The following is a 21,026-nucleotide window of genomic DNA, read 5'->3' as shown; positions in this document are numbered from 1 at the left end:
ACAGCAAGACTAAATGTTTCATTACAGTTATTGTGACACACGACATTTACATACCCACACATTTATATATATAGATTACATCAATGAAAACCTATGTATTTTACTTATGTAAGCTTAGATATACTACAATGAACTTTCAGAGTAAAAGTTATTTCAGCTGAAGAGAACAATTACGTTTTATCACTTTCCAGTGTTAAATTACTGATATGAGTTTTTATATATATAAATGCTAAAAACTAATCTGCACATTTTTTAAGTCTAAATGTTTTGCATTTAAAACACTGTATCATTGTGCTAGTTGAACTTTCAACAGGGAGTCTGAGATGCTTGAGTAATATGGGCCGAGGAGTAAAAGATTATTTACCAAGAAAGAAACTCAAACATTGTGCCTGTGCCTCAAAATTGAACTTATGTACAAATGTACTTTGCTCATAATACATTCAGTATATTTACATACTCATTAAGTGTGTTCTGATACAACAGAATTATAACTCATAAAAAATGATGTGGAAAAATTTCTACCTTAATAGTTTCACACAACTGTTATGTCATCATTAGTATTTGCACTGTGATCTTTGTTCCTGTTTTATCCTTGATCCCTAACTTATGGATGAACTGATCTGTAAATTGCCATTGTCCTCGTCTCTGAATATGTGCACTCACACAGGAATTACAGGAAGGACGTCTCATGTTCTGAATCTGAATTTTATTTCATTTGTACTCAAACAAAATGAGTATTAACAAGAATATTTGAATATGAGCTGGGATAAAGAGGTAGCTGCTACGTCACTGATGGTTTGTGTTGTAGTCACAGTGCTGACTTAATGAAGCACCAAGCTCAGAAGCAAAACTAAAGTTGGCTTTGAGCTTATATTCAGGCCCTCAAAGCACAGTGCCCAGGTGTTAGCCTGAGACCGGGCTCTGCGGCTGCTGCTGGTCCCGCTCCGATCCCTCTCAGTGCCTGATGCGTCTGATGGACTGGATCTTGGGAGTCTGGCAGTGGGAGCCCCAGTTTCTCCAGGCCTGGTAGTCTCCGCTGTGTTTGTCATCCTCCATGATGTACTGCTGGCCCCTGTAGCCCGGATACTCATAGCACACAAAGCTGCACAAAGACAGAGACGGGAGGAAGAGATAAAGTAAGGAAGAGGAGCTGAATTTAATCTTCACAAGTACACAAAGACTTTCTCCATGTGTCTCTATGGTATTTGATTTAACCATTGAGCCAGTACCAACATTTGAAAAATAAATAATCTGATAAAGGTGTATATTCATTAAACAAACAAACAAAAACACACACAATTGTGATTTATGTAGTGAGTGGGACATTTTAGTTAGGAATAAACTTGTCAGTGTTGTTTGTTGGACTGTATAATGGTGACACAGTTTCTAATTACTGCAAACAAGTCATTGTACTGCAATTTACTTTTAATTGTCAACTAATGTGTGCCAAAATAACTGATGAGCTAATACGTAATTCCCCAAAGATCTAATTTGAATACATGATGTGCTACAATGTAAAATTTAAAACTTAAGAACTTCATTTAAGACCCCAAAGTTTTTCCTTTAAATGCTTGATCATGATTCGCCACCTGAATGCCTGAACTGGTACAACTTGATACGACCACATTAAGAGTAGATGTGTATGTTCGTTAACCGCTGGCTTTGCTGTAACTTTACCATGTTTTTGTCAATGTTTGGGATCTTAATGATTTGCTTATTGTTGTGCTGTTGTGCTGTTGTGCTGTTGTCTTTATTGTTATTATTTTTAACTGTAAAGCACTTTGTAACTTTGTTTTAAATGAGCTATGGCTGCTTCCATCTCCCTTTTTATTTTTTCTCTTTTAAGTCGTCAGTGAAGTTTTTATGACAAAACACCATCAGCCAACTTGAATATGAACATAATAGCATCAACCCATCGCTGACTTACGCTCCACACTGCACGTGCATGGAGCCCACCTCAGGCTTGAACCAGCCCATAGCCTGCAGGGAGGGGTAGTCGTCGCTCAGCTCCGTGCTGCGGCCCATGAAGTTCTCCCTCTCGAAAATCATCATACGGCTGCTGTGGTGAGACTGTGGAGGGGGGTGGAGCAGAGAATTAGTGTTAAAGCCGGCGTTAGGTCTGTCATACAGACGTACACTGACAGCAGACATTCGGCACTGAGTTGTCTCATTTCTATTTTTGAACCGCTTCAGTCACACACTGTGTAGCTCACGCCTCTGATCACTCCCTCCTTCTGTCACTCTGTCACTTACTATCATTTCCATTCACCCCCTCCTGCTCTCTCATTCCCACTGATCTCTTCCTCTGTCCCCTTTTACCTCAACCCCCCCGGTACTCACAGCACAGTAGATGGGGCGGAAGGACATGAAGCGCTCTGTGTGGTAGGACAGGGAGCCGCTGAAGGCCTCCCAGTTGGGGTACTCGCCTCTCTCCAGGATGAACTGCTGGCCCTGGAAGTCATGATGCTCGAAACCCACCCACCTGGACACATGAAGGGAAGAGGTGAAGTGGTCAGGTGGGTGAGGGAAAATGTTTCACAGTGTTGTTTCAAATCAGTCTGAACATAAAACAGACAGGTGACAGGTGAGATCAGACAAAAGACAGGGAGCACTCTCTATGAGAACTGGTTCTCAGCCCTGATAAGTTGGAGCTAAGTCTGCTTTCCGCCGCTTAATTCAGCAGGTGTTCAGAGAATCACTACTCTGACTTTGGCAAGCTTTAAAAAACACCATGACTAAGGCCTGGGCTGTTATGTATACATCTGCTCAGAGTAAAGTTCTGGTCTTATTTGCGTAAAAACACTGAGGGTGAGAAAAGTTCACTCCCATATTCAGAGTTAAAAATAAAAGCCTGAAAGTGCATAAAAGTTCCAAAGTGTTAAAACGTGTCCTCAGCTCCTAAATTATTTGCGAGAACCTTTCCTACAGATGGCTGCATGATGTATACAGAGGCAGGGACTCATCCCAAGGAAGAAAAGATGTTTAGGAAATGTATGATGACAGGCAGTTGATATAAAATAAAGGGCTTTCTTAATACCCAAATAAGAAGAAAATGTTGAAATGCTGAATGGTTATCAATGAAAATTTAAAATAAAACCTCAAATAATTTAATATAAGAGTCTATTTTGATAATTAGAGTTCCAATCAGTATATCAGATATCAACATAATTATTGTCCTGGGTAGATTCATCTTATTTTATAAGCTTTATGCATGTTTCAATAACCTGAAAGTTAAGTAATGTTAGACACAAAGGATGACAAACTGGCTGTTGGAGGAAATTTAAATAAGTTGTACATTAGACCCTGATTAAAGTGTGTGATGTAGCATTGACACATATCCTTTGGAGGCCTGCTATTGGCTAGTTTATTGCTTGAGGGAGGGAATTTTAAGTAGACATCACTTTAATCTTCATTTTACTGCACTCCTAGGAACAACTTTTCCCTACCTTTACACATCTTTTTAATACTGTTTTGACTCTCTTCATTTCTGTCCATTTTAAACTTACCAGCCCTTTCCTGTTAATACACCAAATGACGGCAAGATAAAGCAGTGAAAATATTAAAAATACAGCACTGACTTTAACTGATATTGGCTTTTTAGGTGGGCATTGTTTTTCGGTGGCTAAAATACATCACTTTAAAGGTGCCATATGTACATTTTTTTTTATATTGCTTCATGGCCAACTTTAACATTAATAGCTGATTATTTACCAGTTTAGAAGAAACATAAAAAGTTTAGCATCAAACTTAATTCCTTTACTCACCGAGAGCTGAATACAGTGGTGGGAATTTAAACTACATTTAATCAACAGAACTTGTTTTGCTTCTACTTCTATCACTTCTTTTCTTCTCCTGGAGTTATTATGCTAGCCAGCTGGCCCCCACCCAGATAGTGTGATAGTCAGTCACATTAACGTCCAGACTGCCCTTAGTTCAGCAAGAGGATGACTTCTTCATCCTGTCCAGAGGTCGCATCCTACCCTCTTGTCAACACAGCAGTGGCTGAGGCTCTTGACAGGCAGCCACCACCACTATCACCCCCCGCCCCCGCATAAAAACTACATTTGGTGGCAGAGAAAACTTACATATAGCATCTTTAAGTAAAAGTAGCATTACCACACTATTAAAATATTTTCAAAAATTGACTTCAGTAAAAGTACAAAAGTATTAGCAATTTAAATATAATTACAAGAATTAAAAGTAAAAGTACTCATTATGAATTTCTAGTAATCATCATATTTCATAAACTGGCCCAGCTAGTCCAAAATCTTAATCTGAGAAGTAACTACTTGTCTCTGAAATGTAGTGGAGTACAATTATATAATATCCTCAAACAGAAGAAAGTACTATACTTGACTAAATGTTCTTAGTTACTTTCCACCACTGGTAACATGCCAGTATATTTCTAAAAACTTTGATTGTTGCTAATTCAGTCATGAATATTTAGTGTTATTGTGAAAAAACATGTAATATCAAATTTTCAGAGGCTTTAAGTAGGAAAGTAATTAGTATCTGGAGCATTAAAATAGATATTAACAGTATTTATATTATAATACAGGTTTAAAGTGGTTTGTTCTCAGAGCAGTTTAGAGAGTTTAGAGTTTAGAGAAAATCCTGCCGTTTAAATGGCTTTACGCTGGTAAAAGGCCCTGTCAGCTCCTCAGGTGATCTGTCTTGGTATTATCTCTGAAAAAGTAAACTGAGAAAAAGAAGACATATAGTGGGAGCCTGGTCACTATTTCCTATCTCATCATCTTTCTACATCCGTCTCACAGACACACACATAAACACACACACACACACACACACACGCACGCACACACACACACACACACACACACACACACACACACACACACAGTCAGTCAGCTGTCCACAGAGACTTGCAGGCGTACAGGCTGTGTGACTCACGCTCCACTCTCCACTCGGATGGAGCGGATGTTGTCCAGGCCGCAGTCGTGGATGCTGCAGCACTCTGAGGTGAACTCCAAACACTTGCCCTGGAAATGTTCCCGGTCAAACACAGACACCTGCACATTGGGGAAAACAGGGGGGAGGCATGAGGGTGTGTACAGTATGTCAGTGTGTGTGTATGTGTGTGTGTGTGTGTGTGTGTGTGTGTGTGGTGTGTGTGTGTGTGTGTGTGTGTGTGTGTATGTGCGTGTGTGTGTGGTGTGTGTGTTTGTGTGTGTGAACTCACCTTAAAGAAAGGGGCTGTACACATGCTAGGGAAATACATGGGTGGGGTCACGTGACTTTTAGTTACTCTATTCATTTCTATGGTAGAGAGGAAAAAAGGGGAGAAAAGGGGAGAACAGGGGTCATGGATCAGAGAAGATGCTTAAACAGTAAAAAGTAACAAAGACAGGACAAATTAAAATTCAAGCCATAAGAACAAACTAATTTCTTTCATTAATATGAACTTTAACTGATGCTCAACAGTTTCCATTCGCTGTAAAATACCATGTTTCATCCATATGAATTCGGACTTTGTCATTCAACTTCTCATGCAACCAGTGTGAACTCGAGCTACTACCTAAAATACATTTAATCCTGTAAATACATCCCGTTTTAACATTTACTGTCACTAGTTTTGCCGCTCCTCTTACCTGGATGCTCTCCTCTCGACCCTCACACACCAAATCCTCTTGACGTAGACTTTTGTCTCAACCTGGCTCTTCTGTTTTATACTGGCGTCCACGCTGGGCCTTCGTGCTCGCGCGAGTGCGCGTGCTGTCACTTCATGCTAGTGACGTTGAACGAGGCGAATTTGTCAAGTGTAAAGCGTTATCTCGATTAGGTATGATACTTCCGGTTAGCTTTTTCAAAATTAAACTCTACTGAACAATATTAGCTGTTTACGTTATGTGAAGTAATACAAAGTCTTAATTTGGGCATAAAATTATATCCCTATAATCTGTTTTTCATTTATTAGTGTTTTTTAAAGGGTATTTGTGTATTTAATTTTGGCCTTAAATTAACAGCTCCGTGAAGCACAGCTAATAAAAAGTTTAGCTGTAATACTTGATCTTTTCTTTACAGGCAAGCAAATGTGTCACCTCAATCAGTTTTTCATTTAGGCCTACTACAGCTGAATGATTAGCCTAGTCACTTAATCAATTATTCATCAACAGGAAAATCGATCAGTGACTATTTTTTTTTTTTTTTTTTAAAGTTGAGTAGCCTAAATTTTACAACAAGCCTTAATTTGATCTACTTTGTTGAAAACTTCAAACATTCTATGTTTCCAGCTTCTCAAATGGGAGCATCTGATGCTTTTCAATGATTTGTATACGCTATTTATCATTGGACTTTATTTGAAGAAATTCCAATAATTATTAGCTTTAATTTCAGCCATAGGCTACTACTTTTTTTCAAATCTCAAAATATTCATTATGAAGGTAAAGGGAAGAATAGGTACTTCCGGTATTTCTCTAGCTAACTGTGACCAGCTTGACGCAGGTGAGTGTTTGGACGGCCAGTGTGCTCCACCGTAAAAAAATGTTTCGTGTGCGCGCGCCGGTTGTTCGGCCGCTCTCTCTCTCTCTCTCTCTCTCTCTCTCTCTCTCTCTCTCTCTCTCTCTCTCTCGCTGTCTCTGTAACCCTATGCAGCCTGTTGACTCAGCAGATCATATACAGGGCAGCCACAGAGGTGCGGGTGGTGAATGCGGGGCTGTTGTTGGTCTATTCGTATAGGTCAGCAGTGCCATCGTATAGAGCAACAATGGCCGGGGCTATAGGCAGAGAATGAGGTGGATTTGGACAGCCATCCGGCGAGCCTGTTTCAATGGTGCATTGCAAAAGTGGAGGGAATTGGAATAGGGAAATTAGATTAATGATATAACTATAAATTAATAATAACAATATCGTTATAACGTAATGTTAAAAGTGATTCAAGAATATTGCTTGTGCAAGAATACAAGAAAAAACCAAGACACTGAAAAGTGAGGAATAACTTTGTGACCATTTTGAGATGCTTTGCTTGTGTCACATACACAGAACATTGTTGCACTGATGTTGTTTTATCAGAACCCCTCCCCCCCTCCATCACTTCAAACACTGGGCCCCAGTTACCACAGCAACAGAAACCCTTGCCTTATCTGGATCTTGGTCCTTGACACTTCATCTAGAGAGCTTCTGAGGAGGTACCCAGTTCCCCTCAACATGTTCACTGTCACACAGACTCACACAGACTCACACAGACTCACACACTCACACAAAGGCAGTGGCAATGTAAAACAACACCAAAGACACAACCACCATCATTTCCCCAAAACACAATTTCCACAGTCACTGCTCTGACTTTATATTATGATAAAAGTGAACACTGGTGTATGTGTTGGTTTGGCATTTGTCATCGCATCTATCACACCTTATTTTTTAATGTTTGCAGATGTCCTCACTCTTTCCTTTACAACTGAAATGCATGAACTTCACATTCTTACATGGTCTAAACACAGAGGACAGGCGTTGAATGCTGTGAAGATTGTGAAGCCCTTTGAGGAAAATATGTGATTTGTGATTCTCAGCTATATATATGACTTGATTAAGCACTATAATGAAGAACATAGCAACCACTCCGGTAGAGGAATGACTTTTACACAACAATGCTCACAGGGATATACATCACAGAAAGGGCATCATTATCATTCATATCATCATCATTATCTGCTTGGTGACTCTTGGGAAGCTCCTCTTAAAACTTTGGATGGATTTTTAGTCATGTGAATAGTTGGTGTGGACGGTCCATCCACGTAATGATGTAAGGGAGGGATCATGTTTTTTTCAGTCAGTGTCAGTGCCACCTTTAATTGACTTGAGTCACTTTCAACTTTGTTTGTTGTTTTACCCTTTAAACTTGTTTCTGCTCAGATAGTGTGGTGTCCTATTGTATTGATGACTGTCTGGTATTTCTACGCTCTATTAATTTCTCCAACTGAAAATTACAGACGTAAACAAAAGAGATCATATATGCCTCATATAGGCCTGAATATGATATATATATGATAACAATATGAAAATATCCACACAGGAACAATAAGATATCTTATTTATAATAAACTGTTTTATTTATTCTCAGTTGTGAGATGAAAGATCAATCAAACCATTGTTCATCTGCCACATGAATTTCACAGAGCTTTTTAAAGAACATGTTTTATTATAGCATGTGGAAAACATCATTGACTTCTGCTGGCTTTACATCATTATTTTCTATCAGATTAGACTGATTGATCAGATTTTATATAAAGGGCCGATGGATTTTGCAGCTCATACTAAAACCACTGATCACCAGATCACAGAAGGACCACATTATAAGTTGTGTTCCTGATATTTTTTCTGTGTGTGTTCCAGGTATATTTATGTACAAAATAAAAGGCAGAGTTCCTGGTTTATAACTTATAACTATATGCACCATATGTAAGTATCATATCAATGTAAATTTATAACTAGGAATAACTCTAACACATTGAGTTTACAGAAAAGCCTGGAAATGTTTGGAAAGTCGCTAAAAGTGTGTATAAGGTGTATTGTTTCAAATTGGCAAGAATATAGTTTGTTTCATGTTGTTCGGGTCCTGTCTTATTGTGCTATATGTGAATTACTTTATGTGAACTATTTTATGCTAATTTAAAAGTTTATCTTGAAAAAGAGGATCTCTGGTTAGAAAGAAGTTAAATAAAACCATACAATACAATAAATACAATAAATTCCATTAAAATAATTGTCTTTTCAGGTAATTTATATTTTTTACACTTTCCTTGCAAATACCTTGTAATTTCTATTACCTGTGATGGGATTTCAGAAACAAATGAACAAAAAAGGTATAGTACTAGTGACCTGCTGCTTACCATGTGAAATCTATTAACTTCAGTGTCTAACCCTAACCCTAATAAAGATTTTCCACATTGGAGGCCACACCATTGTATCCTCACTCCTTGTCTTTTGTCTCCTCTGAGAAGTGATTTGCCAACTTGAATGTCTTTCTGGATGCTGGGCCTTGACTGTGTGCAGTAACTGAATCCAGCTGTGATTGGAGGATCTTGAGCTGTGCCCCAGGGTACTCGGTTAATTTCCTCTGTCGTCCATCTCCTTTTGTGCATTCACTCTCACTGAGATGGAAGTGTGTGATTCACCCCTTCACTCTTTCACTCCTTCACTGATGCTCACCTGAGTGGTGATTTGAAATTCTAACCGCAGGATTAATAAGCTCAGGGACGAAATCCAAGAGATTCAATTTTTTACCTCAGGGCCTCCTGTGGTACACAGCTGCTCCCCTGATTTCCTTCCTCTCCTCACCAGCACATGTGGAGCCTTGATGTCGGACGACATCTGACCTCACCTGTGTGGCCATGTTCAGAACTACAGCTGACTGGTTCGCTTGCTCCCTTGTGTGCACTTTGGACTAAGTAGCTCATGGACTTTCCTATGGCAGCTTACACCCACCACAATATTTTACCCACCCACTCAAGAAAAAAGGCAGAGGGCTTTAATTTAATAGCTGTCCCCCACTGTGATGAAGAGGGAGATTCAGATCATTTGTCCATGCACACTCTGAACCTCTGTGCTCACCCAGAGGTGGAACAGCAAGGTTATTGCTTCTCGCAGCTTATTGCTTTTCCTGTTATTGTTTGTCCCAGTTCTTCTTGATTACAGCACTGAGGGGAATAGGAGTGAATAATTTTGTGACAGGCTGTTAAATGTGAACCCGGTCAGCCAGGCTATCATTATTATGGGCTTAGAAAACACTTTGTACGTAGCAGCCCAGTGCAGCAACGGTCTCACTTTTACTTCACTTTATTCCAGCTGTTCTATCTTTTCACTCTTTTAGATAATGGATTCATATTATGTTTTTTTGTCCAGCAAGGTGTAACATTCAGATTTCCACTTTGTCACATTTTCTTCCTCATATTCTCCTCTTCTTTCAACATATATATCCTGGCATGTCTTTCTGCCCCACTGTCTCTCTCTCTTTGCCTCCCTCCCTCTCTTTGATGATGGGGGTATTTCTATTCTGTGGGGGCTGTGAGCTCAGCGAGTTTGTTTCTGTGTCTATAATCCCCTCTCTCTGGGCGCCAGCATATAAAAGTGGCGAGGGGCCTGGCGCACACTCAAACAGACCAACAGTCACAGCCCCGAGTCTACTCCTTTACGCACACACTGCCACAGGTAAGACAGTGGACAAACATCATACAGAAAAGACAGAAGGGGAGGTAGACAGAGAGCAAGAGTAACCTGATGTGATACCTTATAATGATAACAACCAAGGAAGTCAATTGTAGTTCAAGCTGAAGCTATGGAGTCAAACAGTGCTGGTAAAATGTGAATTTCTTTAGTGCAAATCCATTAGTTATAAATAAATGCAGTGTGGCCTGTTCAGAATGAACACAGTTTTATTCTGAGTGCAAATTATGCCAAAACCAATTCTTACATCTAAAATATAACTTTAAAAATCAAGTTTGGTTTCACATATGATGCAAAAAATGAAATTAATTTTATTCTTGATGTTTTTTTGATGGAAAAGTTTTTTTCTTAAAATGAATATGAGTGTAAAGCAAATGACAAAATTGGTAATTTGTTTGGTTCAGTTTGAATTGAATTCACCTTTGTTGATGAAACGTATTAGAGCCGGGAGAGGGGATCAGAGCAGTTTGAGGTTTATATCTTTTTTTCTTTCTTTTTTGCTGAGGGGAGGGTAATCAAAATGTTTGTGCGGGAGTTTCTTCAGTGAATTACAAATTGATTACAAGTGATTTTAAATAGTAATTACTCAGTAATATGCAATTTAGATTTGGCATCTGTGCCAGTAAAAGCTTATTTGAATTGATAAAACATGAGAAATCTCATTCGTCATGTGATGTAAAATAACATGTCTTTTGTCTGACTTGGTTGCTATGTGTAAATCATTATTCCATTAACATTAAGGTGCAATTTTTTTTTGTTTGTGTGCACATTAAGTTATTAGTGCCCCCCCCCCATTTTTTGCAACAGTCCCTTAATGTGACAGACAGCTGAAAATCTTCTCTTCTTTTCAGTCATCATGTCTGCTGGAGGAGAGAAATCCAAGTCTGCTTCCCAGACCGATGGGAAGGCCGCTCAGAACAAGATGTCTGAGATGGGCATGATGTCCTACAAGGTACAGTACATCACCCAAAACACTCAAGTTTACACTCCCTTGTTCTTGTTTGGACACTTTCTCCTCTGCCACAGTCTTTCCATCTCATTTTTTCTCTTCTCAAGTGTAGCTCTTGACTTTGAAACCACATCGGTGACCTCCTTTCTCACTCCCATTCTTATTCTCTTTGCCCCAACAGATGTGCGTGTACGACCAGGAGAACTTCCAGGGACGCTGTATCGAGATCACCGGCGAGTGCATGAATGTGGTCGACATGGGAATGGATAGGGTGCGCTCCCTGCGTGTCGAGTGCGGACCGTAAGTGGCCTGTGCACATACAACCGCATATACACACCCACCCACACATGCAAGTAAAATGTACCCAGCACCCACACTTGTCTGAGCAAAGAGCAGTAATTTTGTACCTCACCATTATCTGACATTTCACACTCTACATTTTAGGCATTTATCTCATGCTTTTATCCCGAATGATTTGCAGAGAGTGCAGCAGTAGAATGAACTTCAAACCTAAACTACTGACATAACAAAGCAGCAAACAGCAGTGACTGTGAAGAGAAATCAAAGATACACAGCAAGTTAAGAGTTCAAGCAATGTTGCACTTCCACAAAATTGGGCCACAAGAAGAGACACATTAAAACAAGAGATGTAGCCCTAAGCCCCTGTTGGCACCCATGCACAGTCCTGCCACATACCAGGTTTATGTCCAGTCTTGTTTGAAAACAAGTCTCCAAATCCAGTGACAAATGAGCTAAGTTGGCAATACTGCGACCTACAAACGCTCCCCCGATTGATGATAGATAGCTATTTTTATTAAATTATCTTTGAAAGAGCAACAGCCAGTGGGTAAACTCCAACTCAGTCATGTGGCATTCGGCTGACCAATGGTGGAATTATGATCACACAGTCAGTCACTCACTCCAAAAACACTGGATCCTACATTTGATGACATCTCAAGGGTTATTTTTTCGAACATTTCAAATCTCCCCTCAGAGCTACTGAACATGCAATATACAACTGTTCTCACGGGATGAGTAGTGCTTCTTGTTATGAGTAAACAGATGTTTCTATGGAAAATTGGTGGACTTCTTCTTTAAAAGGCAATACAATGATCACTGGATCTCATCGCCCTCCTCCTCTCGCCTCATTGTTTTGGTTCTTTCCCTCCTCAGCTTCGTCGGCTTTGAGCAGATGAACTTCTGTGGTGAGATGTTCATCCTGGAGAAGGGCGAATACCCCCGCTGGGACTCCTGGAGCAACTGCCAGAAGAACGACTACCTGCTGTCCTTCAGGCCCGTCCGCATGGTAAACCCACTCGGCTGAAGATTTATCTATGTTTCCCACACTCCTGATGGTAGTTTGCTCGTGTTTCAATCGCTCACCCCTCCTTTATCTCTTTTCACCACCTTGCAGGACCCTGAGAAGCACAAGATCTGCCTGTACGAGGTCGGAGAGTTCAAGGGTCGTAAGATGGAGATCATGGACGATGATGTCCCCAGCCTGTTTTCCTACGGTTTCACCGACAGAGTGGGCAGCATCATGGTCAGCTGTGGAACGTGAGTACTGTGGGAAACATGCTACGAGCATTTTCTTGCTTGTCCAGAAAAAAGAGGGTTCATTATTTTGGGAAATGCACTTATATGTTTTCCCAACAACTATTCCTTTAAACATCAAGCCTGTCTACAGAGCAGTAACTCAGCGGTCTTAAATCCTTCCTCTATTTGCAGCTCTCATTAATTTTTCAACAGTGCCAACAAAAAAATATTACACCCTGCTCTTGCAAGAGCTGCGTCAAAAAAAAGTCTTCCTGCATGTGTCAGACAGCTTCCACATCCGGGACGTCATTCTCGAACTGCAGAAACAGCAGCATAATCACCAACTATCTGAGTACCCTCAGTGCCTGGGAGAGCGAGTTCAGGAATAGCGGCTTTTTCATCAGCAGCTAGACAAAGGTGTCATCGGCGTCAGCAGCTGAGTGTCTCTCAGAGGTGTGGCAGGCAGCAGACACAGTCTCTTAAATGCTGTGATTATTTCATTTGTAGCACCCCACCTTTCCTGAAACAAGCAGCAGGGAGGGGGACTCACCTGTGATTTCATGCTGACAGCATGACAAACAGATCGATGTTTATTTGTTAGATATTTGTCCTTCCTAATTTGTCTTTCTAGCATCTTTCTCTCACATTTTATTTGTTTGTTTCTCATCTTTCAACCTGGTGTTTTACTGCCAGGAATCAATTTTCCCTGTTCTATCGGACATCTTTTCCCTCGCCCCTTCATCTATTATAATTTCCTCTGCAACCTTGCAATCCACCCCTAATTTGAAAATGTAAATTCCCTTTCCTTCCTCTCTCCTCTTCCTGTGTCTCTCCCCAGCTGGGTGGGTTACCAGTTCCCCGGCTACCGTGGCAGCCAGTACCTGCTGGAGAAGGGTGAATTCAGGCATTTCAACGAGTTTGGTGCCCGCAGCCCCCAGATGCAGTCCATCAGGCGCATCCGTGACATGCAGTGGCACCCACACGGCTGCTACACCACATCCTCCAAGTGAAACCCAGCGAGGGCGAGGAAGAGAGGGATCGGAGGAGAGATGGAAGCTGAGGGTGGGCGAAGAGATGGAGGGGAAAGAGGAGGGAAGGCCAAGAAGGAGAGGAGGGAGAGGGTGTAATATTTACTCCTCTGCTCCTAAAACTCTTGGTGGTTTGAGGGCAGGATTGGACGGAAAGCAGTTGGTTGTTATTTTTAGCTGTGGGAACATTGTAATCTAGTGACCAATGAAAAGTTATTCAAGATGAAGTAGAGGAAGAGGAGATAATTATATGGACCACAGAGACCGTATCTGATAATAAATGCTCTCTCCATTTTTGTTCTCCCTCTCTCACCGACTCTGTTTGTCAGCTCCCTGCTCCACACTTTCCCCCTCTCTCCTCCCCTCCCTCCCTCTCTCCCCCTCACACACTTTGCTTCCACATCCCATCAACGTCAGCCCTCATTCAGCCCGTTGGAGCCCATCTGAGGAGGGGAGGGGGCGTACCAGTGTGGATTTCTGTGTGTTTGTGTGGGGGATGTGAAACAGAAGGAAGCCACATTAAGAGAGAGGAGGCAAATTCTCTGTGCTCAGAGAACTGCATCAACCCTACACCCCAATAAAGCATCTCACATCCTGCTCCACTTGAAATGAAGTCTTCTTTAACAGATACAGTTTTGATATATATGTTAAATGCCTGGATGGACCCTGGATCACAAGTCACAGGTCATTTCACACCCTAGGTTGATTGTCTCTACCCTCTCATATGACCCAGAGGAGCGTTTCCAGAGCGGCAGGACACATGCCAAACATAAACTGTTAAAAATCAGTTGAAAAAAACCTGTGATAGAGGTTTGCTTAGGGTTAGGCACCAAAACAACGTAGTTAGGTTTAGGGAAAGATCATGGTTTGGGTTATGATAAGTACTTTGCTCAGGTTAGAGAACCGTAATGGTCATGGATAGAATATAGAACAATCACGGTCATTTTCAGATACAAAGTGTTTATTTATATTTAACCAAAACCACAAATGCTGCAAAGTGAAGCTCAAACATCCAAGTAACAATGAGTAAAACACATTTTTGAGTGGATGGAGACTTCAGTAGAAAAAAAACAAAAATATATCAACACATCCACACTTTTGACTCTGCCTTTGGAAAAAGCAGCAACCTCTGGGGCTAAAGATGAAGCCAAGTGCCAAAAACTGCAATTCCTCAAAAGTGAGTCAATCCTCCTTGACTCCCATGTTAAAATGCGCAACTTCACAGCAGAAATAAAAAAAGGTTTACAGCCTGGTACAAAAAACGGTTTTGGTCTCTGTAGATAATTTCCCCCTTCGTGACAACTGTTTATATAACTCACTCAATTTTTATCAAGGCTTAAAGTTCTGCATAATTGAGGGCGTGGTCGCTTTGCATGACATGTGGTTGACACGCTCCACCTCTCTGCCCTTTTCTCGATTAGCCGGGGGTTCAGCAAAGTCAAGCACTGCCAAGATGGCGATGGTGGACCAGCCCACTCTTATCCTCAAAACCGCTCTTCAGAAACCTGTGGCCGATGTCACGGAGGCTACATCCATCTTAATATACAGCCTATGCTTTGGACTTTACAACAAAAAACACAGTTCCTCAGTTTAGGGTCTCCTGTGTCTTGGGTTTGATAAGTTTGGGGCTCACTGTCTTATACATTGTAACTGGAACTGCACATTAGAGGATTTATGATGCGTCTTTCTGGAAAGAGTCGGACTGAGACTTCCTGCCCGAGCAAATACTACAAAACAAACAATATGTCTCAAAAAACGGTGTTACTTCACACACTTCAAATAACTTGAAGAATCAGCCGTCCCACTGGATTTGTTATTGTCAGAGCACATCTTGAGGTAATTAGCGATTTCTTTTCCCCAGTCCACATGCAGTGTAACCGCTCAATATAATGCGTGCAGAGACACAGATTTGATTTGTACTGATGGAAAACAAGTTTAGACTGATATTGTTGATCTGTGAAAGAAGAAAGCACTCTACCTCCTCTACCATAGAACTCTGTATGAAACAGAACATTATGTTTTCAAGCTTTTTGAAATGAATGATTCATTATTTATCTTCCCCACCAAAGAGAATATTGATGCCTGGTGTGGTCTGTCAACAAAATGGATTGGACTGCATTTGAGCATTCACACTTTCTATTTATAAAATATGATTTATCCAATGCTTAATTCCCCCTAAGGATAATGAAATATTGAAAAATAGCAAACTACATCCTACATAATATAATCTGCATATTCTCTCTGTGCCATGCAGGTTATCCACAATGTTATGTCAGTGATGATTAGACTTTATATAGATTGCTGAGAGTGCTTCAAATCAAACTTGCTTAATGAGGCAATTTTCAGTAGACCGCATTAGAGTATCATTCTGTCATTGTTAGCCCAGAAATAGTGGATACAGTACATAAATATGACACTTCACTCTTCTCTCCAAACCTCCTGACTAATACAAACTTTCTATTTAACTACAACAAAAGATTAATATTGTCATGACAACAATAGAGTCACACTCCAGTAAGAAAATGTCTGATCTAACACAATAACATGTTTATTCCCACTATTTCAAACCTGTATGCAAAAGGGGGTTAAAGTTCATACAGGGTGATTTTTCAGTACACAGTATCCTAATATCTAGGAAGTAGTTTGATGTGATGTGAATATAACAGTGGTTTTATAATGACCACAAGTTTTAAAGTTTGTTCTTTGCAGCACAATATCTTGTTGAAAAGATACCAAAAAAGAAACAACGTCTCATCAAAGTTCCTGCAGAGAAATTTAACAAGTTTGGCAGTGTGGAAAAATACTGTGTATAGTCCAGTGATGATGAAAAATACACAGAATTCTTCCAACACAAAGACCTGAACAATCTGATGCAATAACACAACCAAAGCCCAAGCAAAATAGATAGATAGATAGATAGATAGATAGATAGATAGATAGATAGATAGAAATATGGATAGAGGGAAATTAAAATGTGATAGCAGCTGAATCCAGCTGAGTTTAGATGAATTATAGAGATGCATTATAGAGTCTTACTGCACTAGGCAGGGATGACTTCCTGTAATGTTCCCTGACGCAGCAGGGTTGTACGTGTCTGTTGCTGAATGTGCTCTTAAGTTTGTCTAAAGTTTCATGGGGGTGATGGGTGACATTTTCCATGATTTGCCAGAATTCAGTCCTCAGCCACCTCCTCCGGTGTGACCAGCCTCAGACCATCAACAGACTCGGCCTTCTCAGTGAGTTTATTCAGTCTGCACAGCACGGCACGGCACGGCACGGCACGGCATGGCACGGTACAGCACAGCACAGCACAGCACAGCACAGCACAACACAATTTTGAAGCCTCCAGTGTTCAGTCACAGTTGTCTGTGTCAGACAGATGTTGACGGATGGGGCGGGGGATCTGAACACGAACATCTTGCACTTATTGAGCAATAGGTCTGGCTACTACTCAAACCTGCATGTCGGTTAACGTGCACAGGTGCTGTTCAGAGACGTTAATGTTGCTGTTTTCCTTTATACTTGTAATTGTATTGTGTCCAAGTCAGTTCCAGTCTTATGTTTTTCCAGCCTCCTTCTAACAGGGAGGTGGATCAATCAGTCTGATTGATTCTTACAGGGCTGAGATTTGGGAGCTGTGGATGTTGCCTGGGTTACTCATAATGATGTTCTGTGCGCAAATCTCAAACGAGTGCAGGTTCGACATTGATGAGCTCTGGGTTTGTGCACTACGCTGACAAGGATTTTGAACTTTGGTTTTAAGTTTGACCCCAGATACTTTTGACGTCAATACCGTGCCTCCAGTGGCACGCTGACTATGATGGGAGGCAGAAATTAAAGGTGAAAAGGTTCATTTTTTTTTGCATCTCTGAATCCTCGCACTTATGTAACGCAGCTCCCTGATCCTACTGGGAGTTGTGTAAAACACTGCAGAAAAAGTACCAACTTAGAAAATTCATATTGCGAATGTTGACTTTCTGTTGTAGATCATAGCATCCGACACTACTTTGTAGGATTTTGTGCTCCACCTTGCGAAAATGACTAACTCTTGCATGTTTGGACTGCAACTCCTGTAAGTCCTCTTCAATCGTGTAGCTAGAACTGTTGACCAAATCTATATCTTTGGATAACTACTCTGTATTACTTAAGTCATTCAAGTCCAATTTTTATTTACATAGCGCCAAATCACAACAGAAGTTATTGCAAGGCTTTTCAAATAGAGCAGGTCTGGACCGTACTCTTACCTATCTTACTAAACTCCTGATGACATAAGGGTAATTACTAAGAACACCATGTGTTCTTCCAGGGAACTACGTGACATTTTGAATACTAACTAGATGATACAGCCAACTGTTTGTTAGTCATGCAGAGAATCAAAGTGGAGACGTATTTCAGGATATTTCCATGGCTCTGGATGCAAAACCCCTGTTGACTTTCATCCCAGACAGTGTTGGAGCAGCAGCCGCTTGGATGAACATGAAGCTTTCCTGGCCGAATCATCAGTATGAAAAGCAACTGTGTTAAAAAAAAAAATATATATATATAAGACACAAGGAGCAGAGATCACCCTGACTCCTGTACCGAAGTAAGAGACGGTCGATAACTGAGCTTAAAATTCTGCTGGCTACACCTCTAATGGCAGCTGAAGCTTGAGTTTACATTTTGAAGACTCCTGTTAATAATTAAAAGATTTTGCGTTATGAATCAATTCATCCTCAGATCCTGGGTCAGTGTTAGAAGACTTTGCCAGCAGCGCAGTGTTTGGTCCTAGAGGCAACAACAAAGCCTTCTGAATCTGATACAGCCGTGATTCATTGCTGGCTCCTTCTCCATAGCAAAGACATGATGGGACTTATGGGTATTGTAGTCTTTAAAGCCACCGAAAGATATAAAAAGATTTCTTAGAAACAAAACAGCAATTTTCGGAACTAGTTATCATAACGTGGCTCTTTAGTGTCATTAAATTAACCAATGCTGCCATGATGAGGGACATGAGGTTTCAAATGTGACTCCACCCACTTTGCTGCTCCCCTGTGACAGCTAATTGATTGGCAGGTCTTGGTTTGTTCAATTATGAGAACAAATTGAGATGCTCAGTTATTACATGAATGAACACTGTGCGATGAATAGGAGACCTCCCAGCCACAGTGGATACAGCTGTAGCATGCAGTCGTCACCACACAAACATGTAGGTGGAGGAGAGAAACAGAAATAGAAAAACAGGAAGAGGTCTTCCAGCTGAGAAGAAGTCAACCTTTTGCCACTTAAAAGAAATATTGTTCTTATGACCTTGTTCCATTCACCTTATATTGACTTTTTGTGTAGTCATTTCAATGATAGCTGCACAGGAAAAACCTCTTCATGACATCATGTGACAGGAATAAGAAAAACCCAAATTCAAGCCGCTTTAGCAATGGTCCTGTAAGTTTACTTTAATGTGTGATGGTGTACCATTTTCCTCATTATTCTTTCATCCCTCCGCTCTGAAACACCTCAGTATCTGCTTTTGAAAAAATCAGTAAAACCAATTTTTACCAAAACAAATTCCCATGCAGCCTCCCTCCAGAAATAAGCTTTCCAAGTTCAACCCCTTTTTTCTCCCCTCAAACACACTTCACCTGTCACACTGGCACCCAGTTTAGTTCAGCCTATAAATACATTGAGATAAGACACCTACAAGGTGCTATGAGCCTTCCTCACTATGCAGTTAAATGTGGATTGGAGGAGTATTGACGTCAGACTGACACGCACGCACACACATGCAAATACGCACAAGTTAACACACGCACATATGGACGTTCATGCGTGAGTAGACCCGAGCACAAGCCGGTGCACTCACTCACACACACACAGGCACACATGCGGCTACTCTTATTTCCAGCCCTGCTTCTGATGTCACTCTGTGGATTGGGACTGTATCAGCAGCAGGACATTATGGGATAGCTTATAAGAGCTTAATGACTCCTTGAGGTACCACACTGCTGAATAATGGGTAGAGAGGAAGAGAGAGACAGCGAGATAGAAAGGAAGAATGCACACAGTCTTCACACAGCTATATATCCACTCAGTCTTCGCCACCTTTTCACTCCAATTCCATTGCTACACTCCACACTCCATCTGGTGATTTATTAGGTCTGCCGTCTGATTGGCTGCTCAGATGGGTGGTCATTCACTGCAGGCAACAGAAACGTATCACATTTATTAGATGCTGTGTGCTCGCATGCACGTCTTTGTCAACTTATGTTCCCCGTCGCATTTCTTCTCCCACCCGGGTGAAGTCACTCAGGTACAGACCCCAGGGGTTATAGAAGTTTTCCATAACAACAACAGTGTGATTTTCAAGAGGATGTACAACAAATCATGCTCAATGGAAGCCTGTAGGGACTGTAATTTAATTGGTAATAACGTGAAGAGGATTTCTTCAATCTATGGATTTGTCAAGTTTAATAAAATCATCAGAACTACAGTCACAGTATCTTTAAAGCTGCTTTATGGAAGACCAGATATGACTCATTATAAGATAAACTAGGAAAATCTAGGCAAATTGGACGAGGGAAAATTAAGATCAAAGGTGAGAATAATGATAAAAAACAATGGAATGAAAAAAATACACATGTATAAATGTATTTGGATATTTATATGAACATTGTGTGGATTTATTTATCCATTAATTTACTGTTCCTTTTTATTGAATAGTTTTTTTTCTTTCGTGAGTTTATTCTGAAATGTAGTTATTCTAATATATTTTTTCTTTCTTTATTTGTCGGTTTAACATTCATTACTACGTTTATTTATTATCGTTTGCCATTTTATTTAAAAATATTAAAATATATTTTTTTAATTTGTTGTATTTACCTATTAATGTTTTTTTGGTTTGGTCCTCCATACATTAGGCTGCAGTCATTATCTTGCTTCCCACAAAGTGCACTGTAACTGTTTCTCAGCAAGCCTAATGAGTTTAGTCAGAGTTACAGGCAGGAAACCACAAAGCAGATGATTCTCTGTATTGTTTTATTGCATGTGGTAAGTCAAAGAGTTTCTCCAGAAACTGAATGTGTCATCTGTACTAATTTTACTGTGATATTTGAATAATAAACCTACGTGCAGCCTCATTAATCATTACAATTGGCAGTAATTTGGATGCTGCCATTGTTATATGCAGGGATTATGATGTATAAGTTTGGAAACGGCCTGCACACGTATGTTGAGTAGGAGTGGACTGACAATTTTATTCTCATTGTCCAATTATGAGTAATGCTAACTCACTATTTGTAAGTCGGAGGGAAAAGGGGAACGTGTTGGACCATATGGAGGAAAACCTTCTCGTTCCT

At 40.5% G+C, this 21,026-nt stretch overlaps 2 protein-coding genes across 2 annotated transcripts; one reads left to right on the top strand and one right to left on the bottom strand.

Moving 5' to 3' along the window:
• Positions 1–686: 686 nt before the first annotated feature.
• LOC111666714 (beta-crystallin A1-like) lies at positions 687–5,709 on the bottom strand. Its single transcript, XM_023422146.1, has 6 exons — positions 5,610–5,709; positions 5,201–5,277; positions 4,912–5,030; positions 2,341–2,482; positions 1,928–2,070; positions 687–1,102 (listed from the first exon to the last, which is right to left on the bottom strand). Exons 2-6 carry the CDS (start codon positions 5,273–5,275, stop codon positions 955–957), a joined length of 627 nt encoding a protein of 208 aa, XP_023277914.1. The 5' UTR covers positions 5,276–5,277; positions 5,610–5,709; the 3' UTR covers positions 687–954.
• A 4,283-nt stretch (positions 5,710–9,992) lies between these two features.
• crybb1l2 (crystallin, beta B1, like 2) lies at positions 9,993–14,292 on the top strand. The gene is made up of 6 exons (XM_023422010.2): positions 9,993–10,167; positions 11,034–11,134; positions 11,313–11,431; positions 12,305–12,437; positions 12,546–12,688; positions 13,506–14,292. Exons 1-6 carry the CDS (start codon positions 9,993–9,995, stop codon positions 13,675–13,677), a joined length of 843 nt encoding a protein of 280 aa, XP_023277778.2. The 3' UTR covers positions 13,678–14,292.
• The last annotated feature ends 6,734 nt before the right edge of the window (positions 14,293–21,026 follow it).

The sequence above is a fragment of the Seriola lalandi genome, unplaced genomic scaffold (assembly GCF_002814215.2).
Source record: "Seriola lalandi dorsalis isolate HSWRI2012SDOR001 ecotype SW California unplaced genomic scaffold, Sedor1 jcf7180002054678, whole genome shotgun sequence".
NCBI classification, from domain to species: domain Eukaryota; kingdom Metazoa; phylum Chordata; class Actinopteri; order Carangiformes; family Carangidae; genus Seriola; species Seriola lalandi.
Note: the sequence above shows the minus strand (reverse complement) of the source record. Positions and strands in the feature narration are given on the sequence as shown.